The 19,233-nt window shown below is 36.1% G+C and overlaps 1 protein-coding gene across 1 annotated transcript in view; it reads right to left on the minus strand.

The window, feature by feature from the left end:
• Positions 1–256: 256 nt before the first annotated feature.
• Hspa4l (heat shock protein family A (Hsp70) member 4 like) overlaps positions 257–19,233 on the minus strand; it is a 45,540-nt gene continuing 26,563 nt past the window's right edge. The window contains exons 13-20 of the mRNA XM_008823685.3: positions 17,753–17,952; positions 15,229–15,327; positions 12,695–12,832; positions 8,735–8,860; positions 8,303–8,410; positions 6,265–6,384; positions 3,720–3,881; positions 257–1,612 (exon numbers count right to left, since the gene is read on the minus strand). Coding sequence (XP_008821907.1) covers positions 1,424–1,612; positions 3,720–3,881; positions 6,265–6,384; positions 8,303–8,410; positions 8,735–8,860; positions 12,695–12,832; positions 15,229–15,327; positions 17,753–17,952 — 1,142 coding nt within the window. The 3' untranslated portion in view covers positions 257–1,423. The remainder of the gene's footprint in view (positions 1,613–3,719; positions 3,882–6,264; positions 6,385–8,302; positions 8,411–8,734; positions 8,861–12,694; positions 12,833–15,228; positions 15,328–17,752; positions 17,953–19,233) is intronic.

Raw genomic sequence — 19,233 nt, forward strand, 5'->3', positions numbered from 1 at the left:
AGATATTATATTCTCAATTTTAACTACTTAAGAAAAGTCAAAATTGTTTTTAATATAAAGACAGCTTTGGGGAAACAGTGAGCCTTTCCAAATTGTAACTTAAATCAATCTTTAGTTCACTAGCATTAAGAACACCAGGGCCCATGCATTTATCTCTACTTCTTTCCCTTCAAGGCGGAAAAATCACTTCAGCTTCAAGCCTCAGGACAGAACTGAATGCTGTTGAAACACAGACCAGGTCCTTAAAATAGCTTATGTGTACTATGCTTTCTCCCATTTAATGAAGAAGCACCAGAACTAAAGCCAAAGTTTCAAAAGGCAATTTAACAGCAGGAACTATAATTTAATCACATCATATTATAGCACACTATGTAACATTATATATTTTACCTATTGATGTGTAACATAGTTAAGTTTATTACAAGCATTATTTCCTAAGACTTATGGTACAAGTGCTCCTTTTCAAGTATTACTGCTTATTTAATAGTGTTTATCTATATTATAACATTAAATCAATCATATATTCATGTATATATGTATATATTATGTAATGTGCTATGTCATCTCTCACTATGCCAGGTTAAGGTATTAACAAAATCAATGAAGAAAACCAAGAGAACTACTAAAACTGCACTAAAGCTGTCAGTGTCACAGACGCATGTCTGAGTAGGTAAAAGTGTTTCCCCTATAACATGAAGGTATAGGCTTAGCGTTAGGTTAGCAGCAGCTGGTCTTAGGATAAGTAAATCAAAAGTTCCAAGTGAAAAAGAATTACTCTGAGAAGACATCGATCCACATTACTCATAAAAGCAGCAAATGCTGGTGTCATCTTAACATCAAATTATGGACTTTCTCTTTCCCCATGTGATTTAGCTCATTGATATGATGACAACAAAATTGGAGCTCTCATAGTACATTAGTGAGATGGACTAATATGTCAGAATCTCTCATTTGTTTTAATATTTAAATTAGAACAATACAGTAACTGGAGAAAGGTCAGTGCCATGGCTTTAAACCACATCAATTTCAATTTGTTTTCAAAATAAGGATGCAATTAAATGTATGCTTCTGCCAAAAAAGTGCAATACAGTAACCCTTCCTAAATAAAGGAGCTGAGGTCTATGCAAGTAGAGGCTTTAAAGATAGATGACTGCCAATTATATCCAAATCCTGCATACTGGCTACAAAATATATGAGGAAAGCTTGAACTGATTTGCAAATCTCTATTCAGCTAAAGCTTCACATAAGCAGCAATGGAAATGAACAGAGGTGCACTCAATACAGAACACTTCAAAAATATTCCAAAAAACAAATGACAAAAGTAGTTATGGACAACTGAACATATGTAGTGTACCGGGTAGAAAAGATGAATGGACCCTGTAGTTGCTTGCACTGTTTGAATTACATGAAGGTAAAGTAAAACTTAGTCGACTTCCATCTCTCCAGATTTAGTGCGCTGTGAGCTGTCTTTTGTTGTATCTGGGATAGTTTCTGTACCACTCTGTCCATCCACTGTTCCATTGTGTTCATTGTTAGCTTTTGCTTTGTCTTCAGCAACTTCTACTTTTGGTTTGGGCTTGTAAATGATGGGGTTACAGAAATTATCCAGTTCCTAAGGGCAGGAACAAATCATGTCAAGTAACCAGTAACTTCCAAAATTCTACATTAATTTTCTAAATTTCCACATAATTCCACATTCCTGAATTTGTGTTAGCTCAGCTATATAACTGTTTCTTCAACTGATTTAAGAAGGACTTACCTTTTTAGCTAATGCATTTTTGTAGCAATCAGAAACTTGTAAATAAGTAGTTTAACAATATTTTTGTGGCTAACTTCCAAAAACTTGTTTCCTCATAAGTTTTAAAAAATGTCTTATTTTTATATTGTGTGTATGAGTGTATTGTCTTCATGTATGTAAGTGCACCTGTGTCATGCAATGCCTGCAGAGGACAGAAGAGGGTCTTGGATCCCCTGGAGCTGGAGTTATGGACTGTTGTTAGCTGCTATGTGGGTGCTATGATTCAAACCCAGGTCTTCTGCAAGAACAGCCAGTGCTTTTAACCACTGAGCCATCTCTCCAGCTCCATGGACTAAAATATTTTTTAGAACTAAATAATGTAATGGTTGTCAAACTCTGAGAAATAATCAACTTACAGAAGAACTTAGAAAAGTAGAAGTTTAAGGCCAGTCTTTTACTTTACTAACTTTTAAATGATTCTAGGTATGAGGGTATCTGTTCTTTCTTTTTTTTTTTTTTTTTTTTTTTTTTTTTTTTAAGTCAGGGTTTTACTATAGCCCCAGCTGGTCTGAAACTCTGTTTCTCTATGTAAACCAAGCTGGCCTTGAACTCAGAGATCCTCCTTCTTCTGCCTCCCAAGTGCTGGGATTAAAGATGTGTGCCACCATGCCTGGCTATAATACTGCTTTTTTTTTTTTTTTCAGTCTTTTTGAAGGAGGGTCTCCCTGTAAGCCCCAGCTGTCCCAGAACTCACTATGTAGACCAGGCTGGCCTTGAACTCACAGAGATCTGCCTGCTTCTGCCTCCCAAGTTCTGGGACTACATTGCTTTTTAAATGCCAAGAGTAATACAGAATGAAATAAAACAACCTGATAACTTCTGACATAAATAATTCAAACTTACAGATTATTTAAGACTTCTAACATCTTCATTGTAATAGGTCTGTCTTTGACAAAGTTTGAAATGTGCAAACTTCCACAGTGAAATCTTGTCTTTTAATTTTATCTAATATGAGATAAACTTTCAAATGTAATAACAAAAATTGATGATAAAAATGTCAAAAATTGGCCTGGGGCGTGGTGGTGCACACCTTTAATCCCAGCTCTTGGGAGGCAGAGGCAGGCAGATCTCTGTGAGTTCGAGGCCAGCCTGGTCTGCATAGCGAGTTCCAGGTCTGCTGGGGCTACAGGGAGACCCTGTCTCAAAAAGACCAAAAAAAAAAAAAAATTATAGAAAACATCATTTAAAACATGGCAACAAAACTTTATAGAAAGATAAGTAATCAGGAGCTAGGGAGATGGCTCAGTGGTTAAGAGCACTGGCTGTTACTACAGAGGACCTGGCTTTGGTTCCCAGCACCCATATGGTGGCTAACAACTGTTCGTAACTCCAGTTCCAGGAGATCTGACACCCTCTTCTGATCTCCACAAGCATTGCACACAGAGATGCACTTACATACATGTAGGTAAAACACTTAATACACATAAAATAAAAATAGTAAATAAAATTTGTCCTTGAACTAATTAAAAAGAGAATTTTGGTCAGTGAGATGACTCAGCTTAGAAAAGTGCCTGCTACACAAGCCTGGCAACATGAATTTGATCCCTGAAACCCACATATAAGTGGAAGGAGAGAACCAGCTCAACAAAGTTGTCCTCTGACCTTCATGGCATGCATGCCTATGCATACACATCATATTCTCACACATAGAACAATAAAAATTTTACAAAGGGGGCTGGAGAGATGGCTCAGTGGTTAAGAGCACTGGTCACTCTTGCAGAGGACCCGGGTTTGATTCCCAGCAATTACATGGCAGCTAACAACCATCTGTAACTCCAGGTCCAGGGGATCCAACACCCTCTTCTGGTCTCTGAGGGTACTGCATGACACAGGTGCAATTATATACAAGCAGGTAATACTCATACACATAAAATAATAAATAATTCTTAAAAAATTTAAGGGGAATTTTATAGCTTTTTACCTTTGACTTTGCAACTATTTCTGACACTTTTACCACAGGATCTTGAGTGAGACTTAATTTGTTTTGTGCATTCATCTTACTGTTCAGCCAACTCATGGAGTCACTGATGTACTTTTCAACTTTTTCCATTTCAACAGGATCCAAGTGATCGTATTTTTCATCCTATTAAAATGAAAATAAAATCGTAAATGAAAAAAAGTAACATTTCTGGTAGGTAGTTGATGCATTAAAATATTAAAATTCTTATTAATGCCAGACTTCATGCATATTCATGGGAAGAAGTCATATACAAGTATGACACAAAATTGAAGACACTAGGAAAAAGGAGAAAATCACTGTAGATTTACAAAGATTTCCAAAAGTCAGATTTGGAGAAGAATGATTAGAGACTCTGCATTGAGGAAAAGAAGTTATAATAGAATGGCATGTGTATAGAAAGGAGAAAATAGGTGAGCAGGTGTATAGCAAAGTATGAATATACAAAATGATAAGAAGTTTTGGTTAAAAAATGAGATTAATGAGGCATGGAGGCCCATGCCTTCAATTCCAACACTAGGGAGGCAGAGGAAGGTGGATCTTTGTGAGATCTAGGTTAGCATGGTCTACATAGTGAGTTCCAGGCCAAATGGAGCTACAGAGAGACCCTGTCTCAAAAACAAACAAGACAATAAAATTCTAAAAAATACAATTGCAGTAACTACAGTCTAGAAATAGCCTAAGTAGTCATAGTTGATGCTGCAACCATAGACACAAAGAAAAAAGAAACAGCAATGTAACAAAAATATCAAGAAGATTTCCTGATAAATATTATGGATCATATAGAAAATGTAGGGTAAAAAGGGACAAAAGAGGTGTTGAGGAAGGATAAGGAGGGCAGTAGGACACACAAGACATGGAGGAGACTGTGGGGAGGGAAGGGTACAAGGATGTAGGGGATGCAGCAGCAGAGGAGGAAGATCAAACACAAACAAATTTATACTATACTATACTATACTATACTATACTATACTATACTATACTATACTATACATGCTAATTAAAAAGATTAAACCAAGTTCTTTTGCTGCATTTTTTTTCCCTAAAGTTTTTTTGAACAGGGTCTCATGTAGCCAAGACTGGCCTTGAACTCTTGATCAGCCTCCCAAGTGCTGGGATTATATCCCAAAGTAAAAAAAGAGCATGGTGATGCCATTTCAAAACTCAAATGCCTGAACATAAGCCTTGGTTTGCTCTGGATATTATCTTAACCCCACACACTCAGGAAGTCAGCTCAGAGAAGCAATAATTTGAACTATAACTGTTCTTTGTATTCTGGCTGTCCTTTTTTTTTTAACTTTCCCATTATCTATGTATTCTGTTTATAAGCATATAGGCAAATTAGACTGATAAATTTTTCTTTTACATCATACACTTGGTTCTAAAATAAGGAATTTGAATTGTGATTCAAATAAGGAATTTCCAAATTGTGATTTGGAAAAACAGTCTAAGTGCTGAGAGTTTATAAACACAGATTCTGTACTACTTAGGTTTGACTCCTGACTCCCATTATTTACTCTTTGTGTAATGCTCAATAAGATGTTTAGGCACTGTTTCTCATATTTAAGTTTAGCCAACAGTATTAATGTTTTATAGGTTGTATCCTGGTGAGAATAATGTGAGATAACCCATGTAAAGTACTAAAATTTACTAAGTGCTTGACAAATGTAAGCTATTGGTTTGATATCCATACCTGAATGTTTCTGGTTCTGGTATCTCCTGCATACTGATGCAATGTTAACATCAATCCTAAGATCTGGATGATAACTGAATATTTAGGGTAGTGATCAGTAAACTTGTTCCATGGGAAAAGCTCAACAGGATGCACTTGTCTTGTAGTAAAGCTTTCTGAACACAGCTATTTCCATTGGTTTACATACTGAGTATGGTTGCTGCTGAACAGCCACAATAGAGAGTTGAATAAACACACTAAAGATTGCAAAGTATGAACCATAATGTCTCTTTAATAGTGTATGCTAAACCCTGGTTTAGAGAATATGCTTATTCATGCTTACTTTTATATCAAAATAGACATAAGATGTACATAACTATATTTGAAGTTTTAGAACAGTAGAGAATATAAATTTGGGTGCATATAAAAGAATAAAAGGTATAAGAAATTGTAGATGAATAATAAACTGGAAGATCAACAACAGGCAGATCTCTATTTAGGCCAGCCTGGTCTACACAGTGATTTCCAGGCCAGCTGGGGCTACAGGGAGATCCTTTCTCAAAAGAAAAAAAAAAAAAGGAAAAGAAACATGGAAACGAAATCCTAAAACAATGATAATGATGGATTATACTGTAGCTTCAGAGAATTCGAAAAATGTGAGGAGACACAGATTTTAAATGTACCAGAATCCTCTACTGGTAGTTTTTCAATAAAAAGTGTAACTTTGGTATGCCAAGTCTCTGAAAAGCAGTAACAACTACTACAGCTCTGTAGCTGAGGATTTTTTGAGTTACCATACACAGCCCCATTTACCAGTTACTTTTATGAATACTGTACCTTGTTTCTGTATGCTTCTATCACTTTCATGACAAGCTGAATCTTTTTTCCCAAGTCATTTAAAGCTTTTGGTCTCTCTTCATGTTCCATGTACTTCATTTGTATAGGCTGGCCATATTTCTATGAACAGAAGAAACATTTTGGAAAGAATAAATTGAGTTGTAACAGAAAACTTTTATCTATCCCTTATAGGATGATAAATGGGCAGAGAAGAGAGTTAGCTTAAAATGTGCCCTTTCTTATTTTCCTACAAAGAAGTGAATTCTGGAGGTTCTTTTCTTATTGTCTTAACACAGGAAGGCCTAGCTCATGCTTTATCTTTTTTCATTCACAATTACCTCTGATTGTTTTCAAATGCAAAGACCCAATCAAAACTGTTAGTCCTTTCAAAGCTAGGTACTAAAACTTTGTAGAACTATTTGAAAAAGAAAATCATAAGGACTCTTCTACTGCATACAGAATTTATGAATTTAAAACAGTATGTACAACATGGTTACTTAGACTTTCTAATATCCACTAATATCAGCCGAAAAGCAATAGCAGTTATTACTACTTTTCAGAGACTCCGCATACCAAACTCACAGCTTTTTACTGAAGAATTACCAGTAAAGAATTCTGGTACATTTAAATTTTACATATTTAATTAGATTAAAATGTGTGCTGTATCATAAGTATCTTTTCCCTGCCTGCATTAGCATTTCTAAATGTTCTAACAGCCATACCATAATTTTGGAAAGAGAAGTACATTAGAAAGAGAAAATAACCATGTTGTTTTAAACTCTTATCTGCTAACAGAAAAAATCAACTTATTTTACAATAGGTTTACAGAAAACGTAAAAGAAAATAATAGAGAACCAGACATTTCTCAAAGTCAACATTTTCTGGTACATTTGACAAATCTTAGAAATCCATACTAGTGTATTACTATTAATTGAAGTCTACTTTCTATTCAGATTTGACCTTTATTGCAAGATACCATGTTAATATTTGATCCATCTAAAAGGGAAGCAAGTACTGCCTTAAAAATTTTATTTGTGTGTGTGTCTGTGTGTCTGTGTGTCTGTGTGTGTAGGTAGGTTTATAGGCAGGTGGAAGTCAGAGGACAATTTGTAAGAGTCCATTTTCCTCTTCTACCATGTAAGACCCAGGCCTTAAACTCAGATGAACTCAGGTGGTCAGGCTTGGTGGAAGATGCCTTAACCAACTGAGTCACCTCAACAGCCTCAAATCTTGCTTTTTAAATGCCATTTTAAAACCCCAACAAAACCCCAAAGTAAGGTGAAAAATTCTGAACCATTCATTTCTATAGTGACTTATAAATTTAAGGCAGAATAATTAATATTAAGTGCTGCTGAGATGTTCAGTTATTAGTGCTGGTTTTAGCTATTTTGCTGTTCCTAAAGTTTGAAATATGTACATTTCTCTTAGGCTAGAAAAACTGCCAAGACAATAAAATGTTAATTTCTAGTTTTCTTCATTCTTCCAACATAAATTTCTAATCTCTTACGTTATTGTTTTCAGAATATGGAGAGGGCTCAGTACTAAGCATGGAGAAAGAAGCCAATAGCAATCTTCTCTTAAAGTCAGTCACACTATTGACCTAGAAAAAAGGGACCTGGTAGCCAGGTTTTCTGAAAGGATCAGGAGTAAGGTGCTGTGTTTGAAGTCCTTGGCTGGTCAGGAGTCTCCATCAGCTGCACTGTGGATATATAAACAGGCTAGTATGCTAGTACTCTCCACAATCAGTGCAGTAAGAGAACACTTCTAATGGAGGAAAAAGTCAAATTTATAGATGTATCACTTCTTGAAAACATCTTGGTAACATTCTAGTCATCTGCTAAATACCTGGACCTGGGTATCACAATTAGATATTACTTGATTTCAATTATTGTGTGACATTGGTCACTTCTCAAAATGCTCTGACTTTCTTACAATCTTTACTTGTCAAGCAAAAATGAACTGAACTAAATACCAGCGCTTTTATACTATAGTTTTTATAAAATGTTTCAGTTAATACCTAAGATCTTTAAAAAATTACCTTTAGCTCTTGAAGCTTATCCACATAAACTTGTTTAGTTTGGTCCTCTCCTTCTTCATAAAGCCAATTCTCTGTGGCTTCCAATATTGCAGACAGTTTGTTCATGTCCTAGTTATACATTTAATAGACACTATTTACAAATGCCTTTATTAGAAATAAAACTCATTAAGAGAATTTTTCATGCTAAATTTCAGATTTTTCTAACATCTTATTTGTAAATACATTTTTCATAATCATTCTGAAACTTGGACAAATAACCAAGAACCACCCAATATAGCCTAAAGAAAACTGAAAATAACAAGTTAGACACACTTTTTTTTTTTTTGCCAGCCTCTTCTCCCGAGTGCTGGGGTTAAAGGTGTGAGCCACCACACCGGGTTAGACATCTTAACATAATGCATATTTAAGTAGTTCTCAAAACATTAGACTTACTTCTGCAGTGATGAACTTTTTGTAGACATTGCCCAGTCTGTCTCTAAAATCATAGACGTATTCTTCAACAGCATTTTTAGCATCATTTCTTTCTTTCTCTAACTTATCCTGCATTATCATCTTCCCCTATTTAGAAAGGTCCATATTATCATAAAAATGTGCTTTAGAGAACTACCAATGTTAAAACCATAATAAGACACTACTTCACACCTATGAAGATTATATTTTTAAAAACAAAATAGAAAATAAGTCTTCATGAGGTTGTGGAGAGACTTAGTATACTGGTGAGAATGTAATGTGGTATAGACACCATAGGAACAGTGTGGACGTTGCTCAAAAAGCTAAACATAAAATTATACTTTCACTCAACCTGGCAATTCTATTCCTAAGTATATACCCAATGGAATTGAAGCAGACACACTACAGACATTTTTATGTCAGTGTTAATTGCAGCATTATTAACTATCACTAAAAAGAATAAAAGAAAGCATCTATTAACAGATGAATGGGCAAACAAGATGTATGTACATACAGTAGAGCTGTGAGTCTTTTGTTTTATTTTGGTCTTTTTGAGACAGGGTCTCCCTGTAACACCAGCTGGCTTGGAACTCGATCATGTAGACCAGGTTGTCCTCTTTTCTCACAGAAATCCAGGTGCTTTTGCCTCCCAAGTGCTGGGATTATGGCTGGAACTCTGACTCTTTTTAAAAAGGAATGAAGTTCTAATACAACAGAAGGGAATCCTAAAGCCATGCCCAGTAAAAGAAACCAGACACAAATGGACAAAGATTGTATGAGACAACTTACTAGTTATCTAGATTAGGCAAATTCTTTTTTTAACAAATTATTTTATTTTATTTTATTTTTTTGGTCTTTTTGAGACAGGGTCTCTCTGTAGCCCCAGCTTTCCTGGAACTCACTATGTAGACCAGGCTGGCCTTGAACTCACAGGGATCCACCTACCTCTGCCTCCCCAGTGCTAGGATTAAAGGTGTGCACCACCACACAACAAATTATTTTTATCTTATGTGCATGATTGTTATGCCTACATGTGTGTAAGTGCACCCTTGTCATGCAGTGCCAGCAGAGTATAGAATTCCTGAATCTGGAGTTAAGGATGGGTGTTAGCTGACATGTGGGTGCTGGGATTCGAACCCAGGTCTTCTGTAAGAGCAGTCAGTGCTCTTAACCACTGAGTCATTGCTCTAGCCCAGACTAGGCAAATTCTTAAGGGACAGAAAGATTAAAGTTTACAGAAGAGTGGGAGAAGGGAGAAACGGGGAGTTATTATTTAATGGTCATAGGGTTTCCATTTGGAACAGTGGGAAAGCTTTGGAAACAGTGGAGATGTTGTACAACACTAAATGTAATTAATACTACTAAAAGTATATATTTGAAAATTTAAAATGGCAATTTTTTTTTACTAATTTTATGTGTATGAATGTATTTATTTTATGCAAGTGCACTCATGTCATGCAGTGCCCACAGAGGTCAGAAGAGGGTATTGGATTCCCTTGGAACTGGGAACTGGAGTGGTTGTTAGTTGCCATGTGGGTGCTGGGAATCAAACCTGGGTCCTCTGCAAGAGCAGCCAGTGCTCTTAACTGCTGAGCCAATCTCTCCAGCCATCTAAAATGGCAATTAAAAAATTATTTATTATTTTTATTTTATGTGTATGAATGTGTTGCCTGCATGGATGCATTGCCCATAGAGGTCAGAAGAGGGTGCCGGATTCTCCTGAAACTGGAGTTACAGTCATTAGCCAACATGTGGGTGCTAGGAATCAAACCTGGGTCCTCTATAAGAGCAGCCAGTGCTCTTAACTGCTGAGCCAACTCTCCAGCCCCTAAAATGACAAGTTTTATGCTTCATATATTTAACCAAAAAATCTGAAAATACATTCAAAGTCATTTTTAAGTGAAAGAATTATATGATATGTGAATTATACCTCAATAAAGCTTTTGAACATAAAAGTCCTCTAATACTCCAATTCAAACCCTAGGTTCCTCATTTACAAAGCAAAGAAAGAGCTGGGTGTGGTGGTGACACCTTTAATCCCAGCACTAGGGAGGCAGAAGCAGGTGAGAGAAAGAATGAGATTATAATTCTTTTTTAAAAAATAATTTTTTAAATATTTTATTTTTATTTAATGTGTATGAATATATTGCCTGCATGTGTGTAAGTGCACCCAGGTCATGCAATACCCACAGAGGTCAGAAGAAGGTACTGATTTTCCCTGGAACTAGGAGTTAGGGATGGTTGTTAGCCTCTATGTAGGTGCTGGGAATTGAACCTGGGTCCTCTGTAAGAGCAGCCAGTGCTTTAACTGCTAAGTCATCTCTCCAGCCTGAGAAATTATAATTCTTGAAAAAAAAATTCACTTAAAGAACCTACTATTCTAAACATAAGGATCCCTTTATAAGCTATGAGATATTTAAAAATTATGAAAAAAATCTCATTTTATATATAAAAACTACCATAACAATGGTTCCCTACAATTCATTCCTTTGGGAAGATGAAGATCCAAACATATAAATTCTGAATTATACCGGAGTTTTAGAAATGTTTGCACATAAATGTGGCCTTAGTAATAATAATAGATGATATAGGTTTGTACTTAAGAAAGCAAGCACTGGGGCTGGAGAGATGGGTTAGTGGTTAAGAGCACTGACTACTCTTACAGAGTACCTGGGTTCAATTCCCAGCACTCACATGGCCGCTAACTGTCATAACTCCAGATTCAGGGAAATCCGACACTTTTTTCTGACCTCCACAGGCATTGCATGACACAGGTGCACTTAAATACATGCAGGCATAACACTCATACACATAAAATAAAAATAAAATATTTTTAAAAAAGCAAGCAAGCACTATAAAGTCAAAAATCTCTTGATGTCATAATGAACAAGTAGATGGCAGAATGCAATTCACTTCAAACACTGACCTCCAAGTTTACATAAATTAGGAGCCAGCATTTTAATATAAATTTTAAAATATAAATTGCTTCTTGTATTTACTGGGAAAGAAAGAATTGTCCCTAACTCCAGTTCCAGGGCAATACAATACCCTCTTCTGACTTCCACAGGCAATGCATGACACAGGTGCACTTACATACAGGCAATACACTAATATATATAAAATAAAAATAGTAAAATATTTTTAAAAAGAATTATCTCATTCTTTCTCTCACAGTAGAAGTACATGTGTCAATACATAAGAAAATGTCAAGAATGACAACAGATTTTTAAAACTAAGATTAACCAAAATATTTCAAGTCTAAGTACCACACATGTAAAAAGGGAGCTCTTAGACTGGGTGTGATGATATGTGTCTATAATCCTAGAACTCAGAAAGACTGAGGTAGGAGGATCTGAGATTCAAGCAAACCTGGGCTGTTACACAGCAAGACTTTGACTCAACAGACCCTCTAACCCTACCGCAGACAAAACACACAAAGAACCCCTGCCCCCAAGCCAAGGCAAAACAAGCAAGCAGAACCAGGAAGGACTGCTACTGCTTCTTTCATAGGACGTGCTTGGTGTTCTTGTTAAAGACACAATAAGAGGGGGAGCACGAGTGGGGACAGGTTTATAATCCCAGGATTTAGGAGCACTTAAGAGGCGGGAGGATCAGGAATTCAAAGTTATCCTCAATTTCATAGTTGAGTTTGAGGCCAACTTGGGCTACATGAGACCCTAACTCCAAAACTAGGGGGAAAGCATAAGAATCAGTCTCAGAAAAGTTTTTCTCTATAGTGGACACTATTTTCATATAACTAAGATGAAAGGTACTATAGATGATATTACTACAGTTTACTATTTTGTCCAAAATAGTTTGATATGCTTATAATTCCTTAGTAATGACAAACCAGCTTTCCTAGATTTTATATATAACCACTGACTTCAACGTAGTATCAAAATACATCATCACTTATTTCAATAAAAACTCAGATTTATATACCTCATTTTCAATGTAGCTATTAAGAAGATCTTGAGTCAGCTGTCTATACAGGCTACTCTGGATAGGTAGATCGATGCTCTTGACTTTTCCTTTTTTAATAGTCTGATTTATTCGGTCCTGCTTATCTGAGGGGGGTGACTGCAAAAGAAATTCAAAACAGAAGTGTAAATTTCTGACACTAACCATAAATTTTAGAGGTGAAACAAGACAAAACTATTACCATCTACTGTACTTTATTTAAAAACCATACTGTAAGCCAAGTGGGGTGGTGCACACCTTTAATCCCAGCACTCAGGGGCAGAGGCAGGTAGATCTCTGTGAGATCAAGGCCAGCCTGGTCTACATAGTTCCAGGCCAGCTGGAGTTACAGGGAGACCTTGTCTCAAAATAAATAAATTAAAAAAAAATTCCCATACTACGAGGGCTAGGAATGTAGTTCAGTGGTAAGTACTTGTTTAGCATCCACAGAACCTTGTATTCAATCCCCACTACCAACTCCATACCACCCCCCCCACAAAAACAATACTCAATGGTTTTATACTCTGTGTATGCTAAATCCTTTTTAAATAAGAAATATACAGTTGGAAATCTCAATCAAAACTATGGCAAACTACTACTTGATATACAATATTATGATTATAATTTATGATAAAAAGTTTTGGTTAGAATATGGAGAAATTGGAACCCTCCTTATAAACTGTTAGTGACATTATAAACTATAAAGTGATTACAGCCATTTTTAAAGACAGCCGAACCATTGAGATGGTTCAGTAGGTAAAGGTGCTTGCTACCAAGCCTGACAACCCGAGTTTGAGCTCCAGGCCCCTCATGGTGGAAGGAAAGAACTAACTCCTCTAATTTGTCTGTTGGTCGTCACAATGAGCAATGGTACACAAACGCGTGTGTGCGCGTGTGCGCGCACACACACACACACACACACACAAATACATGTAACAAAACAGAATAAAAAATAGCTGAGAAGTTCCTCAAAATGTTAAACACAAAAATACTATTATGACCACTTCTAAGTATGTGCCCAAGAAAAATGAAAATGTATACCCCCACAGAAAACTTCCCAATAGTAACATTCTCAATAGTAAAAAAATATAATATAAATGTTCATCACTGATGGACAAATAAAAATGTGGTGTGCAGTGGTGCAATGCAATATTAGGTCATAACAAGGGAATGAAATACTAACACATCCTACACTAAGATGAACCTTGAGGCCATGTTAGTGAAAGAAGGAACTGTAAATACATTTATATGAAATTTTTGTACTAGGCAAATCTATAGAGACAAAGTACATTGATGTTTGCTTAGGATTGGAAGGGAGAGAATTTAGGGGATAAGTAGAGTTGAAGTTAATAAGTACAGGACAGTTTTTAGGGGTGAATAAAATGTTCTAAAATTGTGATGATGGTTGTGTAAGTCTGAATATTCAAAAACCACTGAATTGTACACTTTAATGAGTGAATTGTGTATTATATAAATTATACCTCAAACTGTTAAACAAATGTATAAAATTGTGGATAAAATGAGAAGTTTAGTTAAAACAGGTGTCAGGTCTTAAATAATTTTGTAGTCTAAAATTTAAAACCTCTTAGGAAAAAGAATATAGCTTCCTTGTGCAAATTAAATTCTGTGCAAGTCAGAAAAATCTGAAGATGGCAGCATGGAGACAGAGCCACACTGTCCAGGCACAGGGACATGCTATGTCCTTTTTATCTTTCAATTATTTTATTAGTGAAACAATTACTATCAATATGAATCATTTATCCTCTAATAGTTTATGTTAAAATTTTACGTCAAATTATCTTCAGAGACTTGGATGAAGGTAACAGGTCTAAAGAAGTCAAGGTGATCTGAGCTAAGGGGATGTAAACCTGCCAGCCCATGACTGCCCTGATACTACCACAGCTGCTCAGACTTCCACATCAGGAAAATAGTTTTAGCCAGGCATGGTGGTACATGCCTTAGAACTCAGGAGGCAGAGGAAGGTCGATCTCTGTGAGTTTGTGGCCTTGCTCAAAATACCCAAGGAGTCAGTGCTAACACATGGGGCATTACACATCTTTATTTGGCCTTGTTCCATTTCTCTATTTCTCTGAGACTGTATGGTTTCTAATGAAATGTTAGGACAAATGTCTTTTTCTCTGCCAAAAAGATAATTTTACATATGTTATTAGGGCTTGTTCTTTGAAAAGATTTAAATAAAACTCCAAAATGTATTTATTTTGGTTATAAGCTTTCTATACTTTACCATAGCACTAAGAGTTAAAATAGTAAGTATAGTAAAAAGCAAGCATCATAAATAAAGATCAACCAATTCAAAATATCAATCTTCAGTCAGATGTGTTGGTATTATATAGCTATAATCCCAACTACTTGAGAAACTGAACAAGAAGGACTGCAAGTTTGAGACAGGCCTGCACTGTATAAGGAGACACTGTCTAAAACAAATGCACCCAGACAAGCAAACAAAACTCAGACAAAGCCTACAATTACATGACAACAAGAACAGGAAAGCAAACCTTTGATTTAGCCCCAGTATGATCGATTTCCTCTTCTGGGGTGTGCTCAGCATGATATTTTTGATGACCTCCTTCTTCTTGGTCAACCTGCATTTTGTCCTGGCAAGAAGATACGCAACTGACAATAAATACAGTTTCTTTTTCAGGCAAAAAGCAACCTACCTATTCCATCCTGTGTTGAGATATGTGCACATATTAAATGTAGCTCATTTTCCAAATGAGAATAGTCACAAGCAGACTGACAGGCATAAAATTAACAGATACACTTGATGCTATATAAACAGATCTTGCTTAAAAATATCCAGACAATTCTCAAATTTACAAATAAGGATTCACAAAATCAAGCTTAATAAGAAATACCTTTAATCCCAGCACTTGGGAGGCAGAGGCAGGCGATCTCTGAGATCAAGGCCATCCTAGTCTACATAAAGTTCTAGGCCAGTCGTGTCAGAAAAGGGGGGGGCGGGAATATTCAACTTGGCATAAAAAATGTTAACAAGAACTTAATTATATAGGATTCGTAAAAAAAATACAAAATTCATAGTCACACAATTCAGTTACCACACACACACACATTTTGTTTTGAGACAGGCTCACTCTGTAGCCTTGGCTGTCCTGGAATTTGCTATATAGACCAGACTGGCCTTGAATTTAGAGATCTGCCTGCCTCTGCCTCCTGAGTGCTGGGATTAAAGGCATGTGTTGCCACACCTGGCTTCAGTTACATATTTAAAAAAATATTTATATATTATTTTATGTATATGAATGAATTGCCTGCATGTATGTAAAGTGCATCTGTGTCAGGCAGTGCCCTTGGTGGTCAGAAGAGGGTGTTGGATGCCCTGGAACTGGAGTTAGGGATGGTTGTTAGCTTCGGATGCTGAGAATCAAACTTGGGTCCTCTGCACGCACGGCCAGTGCTCTTAACATCTGAGCCATATTTCCAGCCCCCAAGTTACATACTCTTAAATGTAGTAGAGCACTAAAATTAATAAAAACTTAGATGTCTCTGACATATTAAAACAACTTTCTCTTTGGTCTTTTTTGAGACAGGGACTCCCTGTAGGCTTAGCTTGCCTGGAACTAGCTATGTAGACCAGGCTGGCCTTGAACTCACAGAGATCTATCTGCCTGCCTTTGCCTCCTGAGTGCTGGGATTAAGGATGTGGACTGCCATACCCAGTTTAAAACATAAACTTTTAAAATTCCCATCTTGAAATACCCCCCTTAGAAAAAAAATAAGTCAGGCTCTTACTCTGTAGCCCAGACTGACCTCAAACTTGCAGTAATCCTCCTCCTCTTCTCTGCTGAGTGCTAGGATTACAAAAATTCTCTCTCTTCTCCCTGCCCCCCCCGTGTGTGTTTGTGTGTATGTGTAGATGTCATTCCTCAGGCTAGCTGAGATTACAAGCATTAACCATCACAATAAACTTTTTTAATGTAGGTTCTGGGTTTGAACTCAGGTCTTCATGCTTGTAAGACAAGCTAAAACTATCTCCTGACCCTTAAAACTCATTCTTAAATGCACAAATAAAGGGAAAATCTAGGGTAGCCCTCTACATGACTAGAAAAAATGTAACAAATGCAATTAAGAATAACTTACAAATGGTATACATTAAAAAGGTAAACATACTTTCTTTACTTCATTAAATGAAAGTTCCCCCTGAACTGAGCATGGAGGCAGAGGCACACACCTGTAGCCCCAGCAACTCTGAAGGTGAAGGCAAGGAAGACTAGGAGTTCATTGCCAGTCTCAACTACATAGAGTTTGAAGCCAGCCTAGACAGCATGAGGACCCTGCCTCAAAAAATAAAAAAGTTTCCCTAATATTCTTTTATCTATAGCATACCATAAATATTTCATAAAGAAAACATAAGATCTGTATTGAAATTTTACTGAACATGCAGCATACTCCTTTACTTAACTGTCACAGAAAGCCCTGAAAACATTTTAAGAAAGTATTTAAGAATATGTGCTTAGTTCAAAACTTAGTCTGGAAAATACATATTTTAAAAACTTAAAAATACATATTTTAAAAACTTAAAGATGATTTCAAACTCAGACATCTCATATAATGCTATGAAAGATGGCTTGGCCCCTGAAAAGTTTATTAAACATAGAAGGTATATTTTTTTAATTTTAAAAATTTTTTTATTTTATTTTATGTGTATGAGTGTATTGCCTGCATGTATGTGAGTGCACCCGTGTTGTGCAATGCTGTGGAGGTCAGAAGAGGGCTTCAGATTTCCCTGGAACTGGAGTTAATGACGGTTTGTAGCCGCCATGTGGGTGCTGGGAATCAAACCCAGGTCTTCTGCAAGAGCAGTCAGTGCTCTTAACCACTGAGCCATCTTTCCAGCACCGAATAGAGTATTTTTAATAAAAAATATTCCTTAATGCTTTTTATTAGGACGTTTATACCGATTCTATAACATAGACAAAGGCAACCCTTGGAAAATAATGTACTGAACTATTGAGACACAGTTCTGATTAAAATGATGTCTATATCAGGATTTCTACATACCACATCATCTTTGTTTTCACTCTTAAAAGATGCTTCTGTTTCCATAGGGGCATCACAGTGATCGCCTTCCAAATTTTGCTTCTCAATTACAGATGCACTAGCCACACTGAAGATTCCATGGATGTTCATACGAACTTTAACCTTTACTTTAGAACTATCACCATCTGATTGTGGGAAAACATTCTGAATAGTAAAGTTCCCTTTAGAGGAAAAGAAAAAAAAACATGATCAGTATATGAGCCTCAGATTATACTCAGTAAAGGCTTTAATAATTTGGCCTTCTTTCAGCCATATATAAGAACATGATTACACTCTGGATGTTTGCTCTGGGATGGAAGCATTGCTCAGATTATCCTTTGTACATAATTAACAAACTTGGCATTAAGGTTTTATTACAATTTATTTTTCATTGCATGTGTACACACATATGTTACTGTGAGTGTGTGGAGGTCAGAGAACAACTTTCCAGAGTCTATTCTCTTCTTCCACCATGGAGGTCTAGGGGATTGAACTCAGGTCATCAGGCTTGGTGGCAAGTAGTTTTACCTGCCAAACCATCTCACCAGTCAAGCTATGTCACCAGCTTGAGAGTTGGGATTTGAAACCAAGGGCAATTTAATTCAAAAGCCAATATATCACTTTATTTATATGTTTGTATTACTTTAATTTATAATATTACAACTCTAGCAACAAAAAAAAAACAAAATCTAATTTTGGAGTTTGAAAACAAAATTTATATATATTATCATATCATACATATAATTTTGCTATGAGCTTTATAAATCATAACCATTATGGCAATTCATAGGTAAAGTAATTCTAGGCATTAAAATCTTTTTCCTACACCAAAATTAGTGATCTCAAATACAGAGCAACTAACAGCCCCCCCCCCAAAAGAAGGATAGTGAATGAGTTTGGCTTACATTATTACTGATTGAGTTGTATCCCAACATTCATATGTTGAAATTCTAACCACTCCCCTTCTTGGTACCTCACAATGTGATTGTATTAGACAGGATTTTAAACAAGGTTATTACATTGATGACACCAATATGGGTCCTAATCTAGTATGACTGATGTCCTTATCACAAGGAGGTATTTGGAGAATGTCTTACACACATGAGAGAAGGCCATGTTGCCTATGAAGATGCCATCTACAAAACCAGCAGAGGGACTTGGAATGGATCCTTCCTTTACAGCACGAAGAAAGAAAATACTTTCTCAATACCTTGATTTCAGAATCCCAGCTTCCACTGAGACAACAAATTTCTGTTGTTGGAGCCACCTAGCTTGTGAACCTATACCAGCCTTTGCAAACTAACAGAAAATTCAATAACTTCTACTGCTTTGATAATATGCTTGAGCTTTTTATTCTTTTTTTAGTCTATCAATATAGAAAAATTTAAATTTTCTTTTAAATTCCATAAAATCATATTTTATATTAAATCATTTTAAAAAATTGTGCAGATAAAATGGTTATT

The sequence above is a fragment of the Nannospalax galili genome, unplaced genomic scaffold (genome assembly GCF_000622305.1).
Source record: "Nannospalax galili isolate Female #2095 unplaced genomic scaffold, S.galili_v1.0 scaffold1109, whole genome shotgun sequence".
In the NCBI taxonomy this organism is placed as follows: domain Eukaryota; kingdom Metazoa; phylum Chordata; class Mammalia; order Rodentia; family Spalacidae; genus Nannospalax; species Nannospalax galili.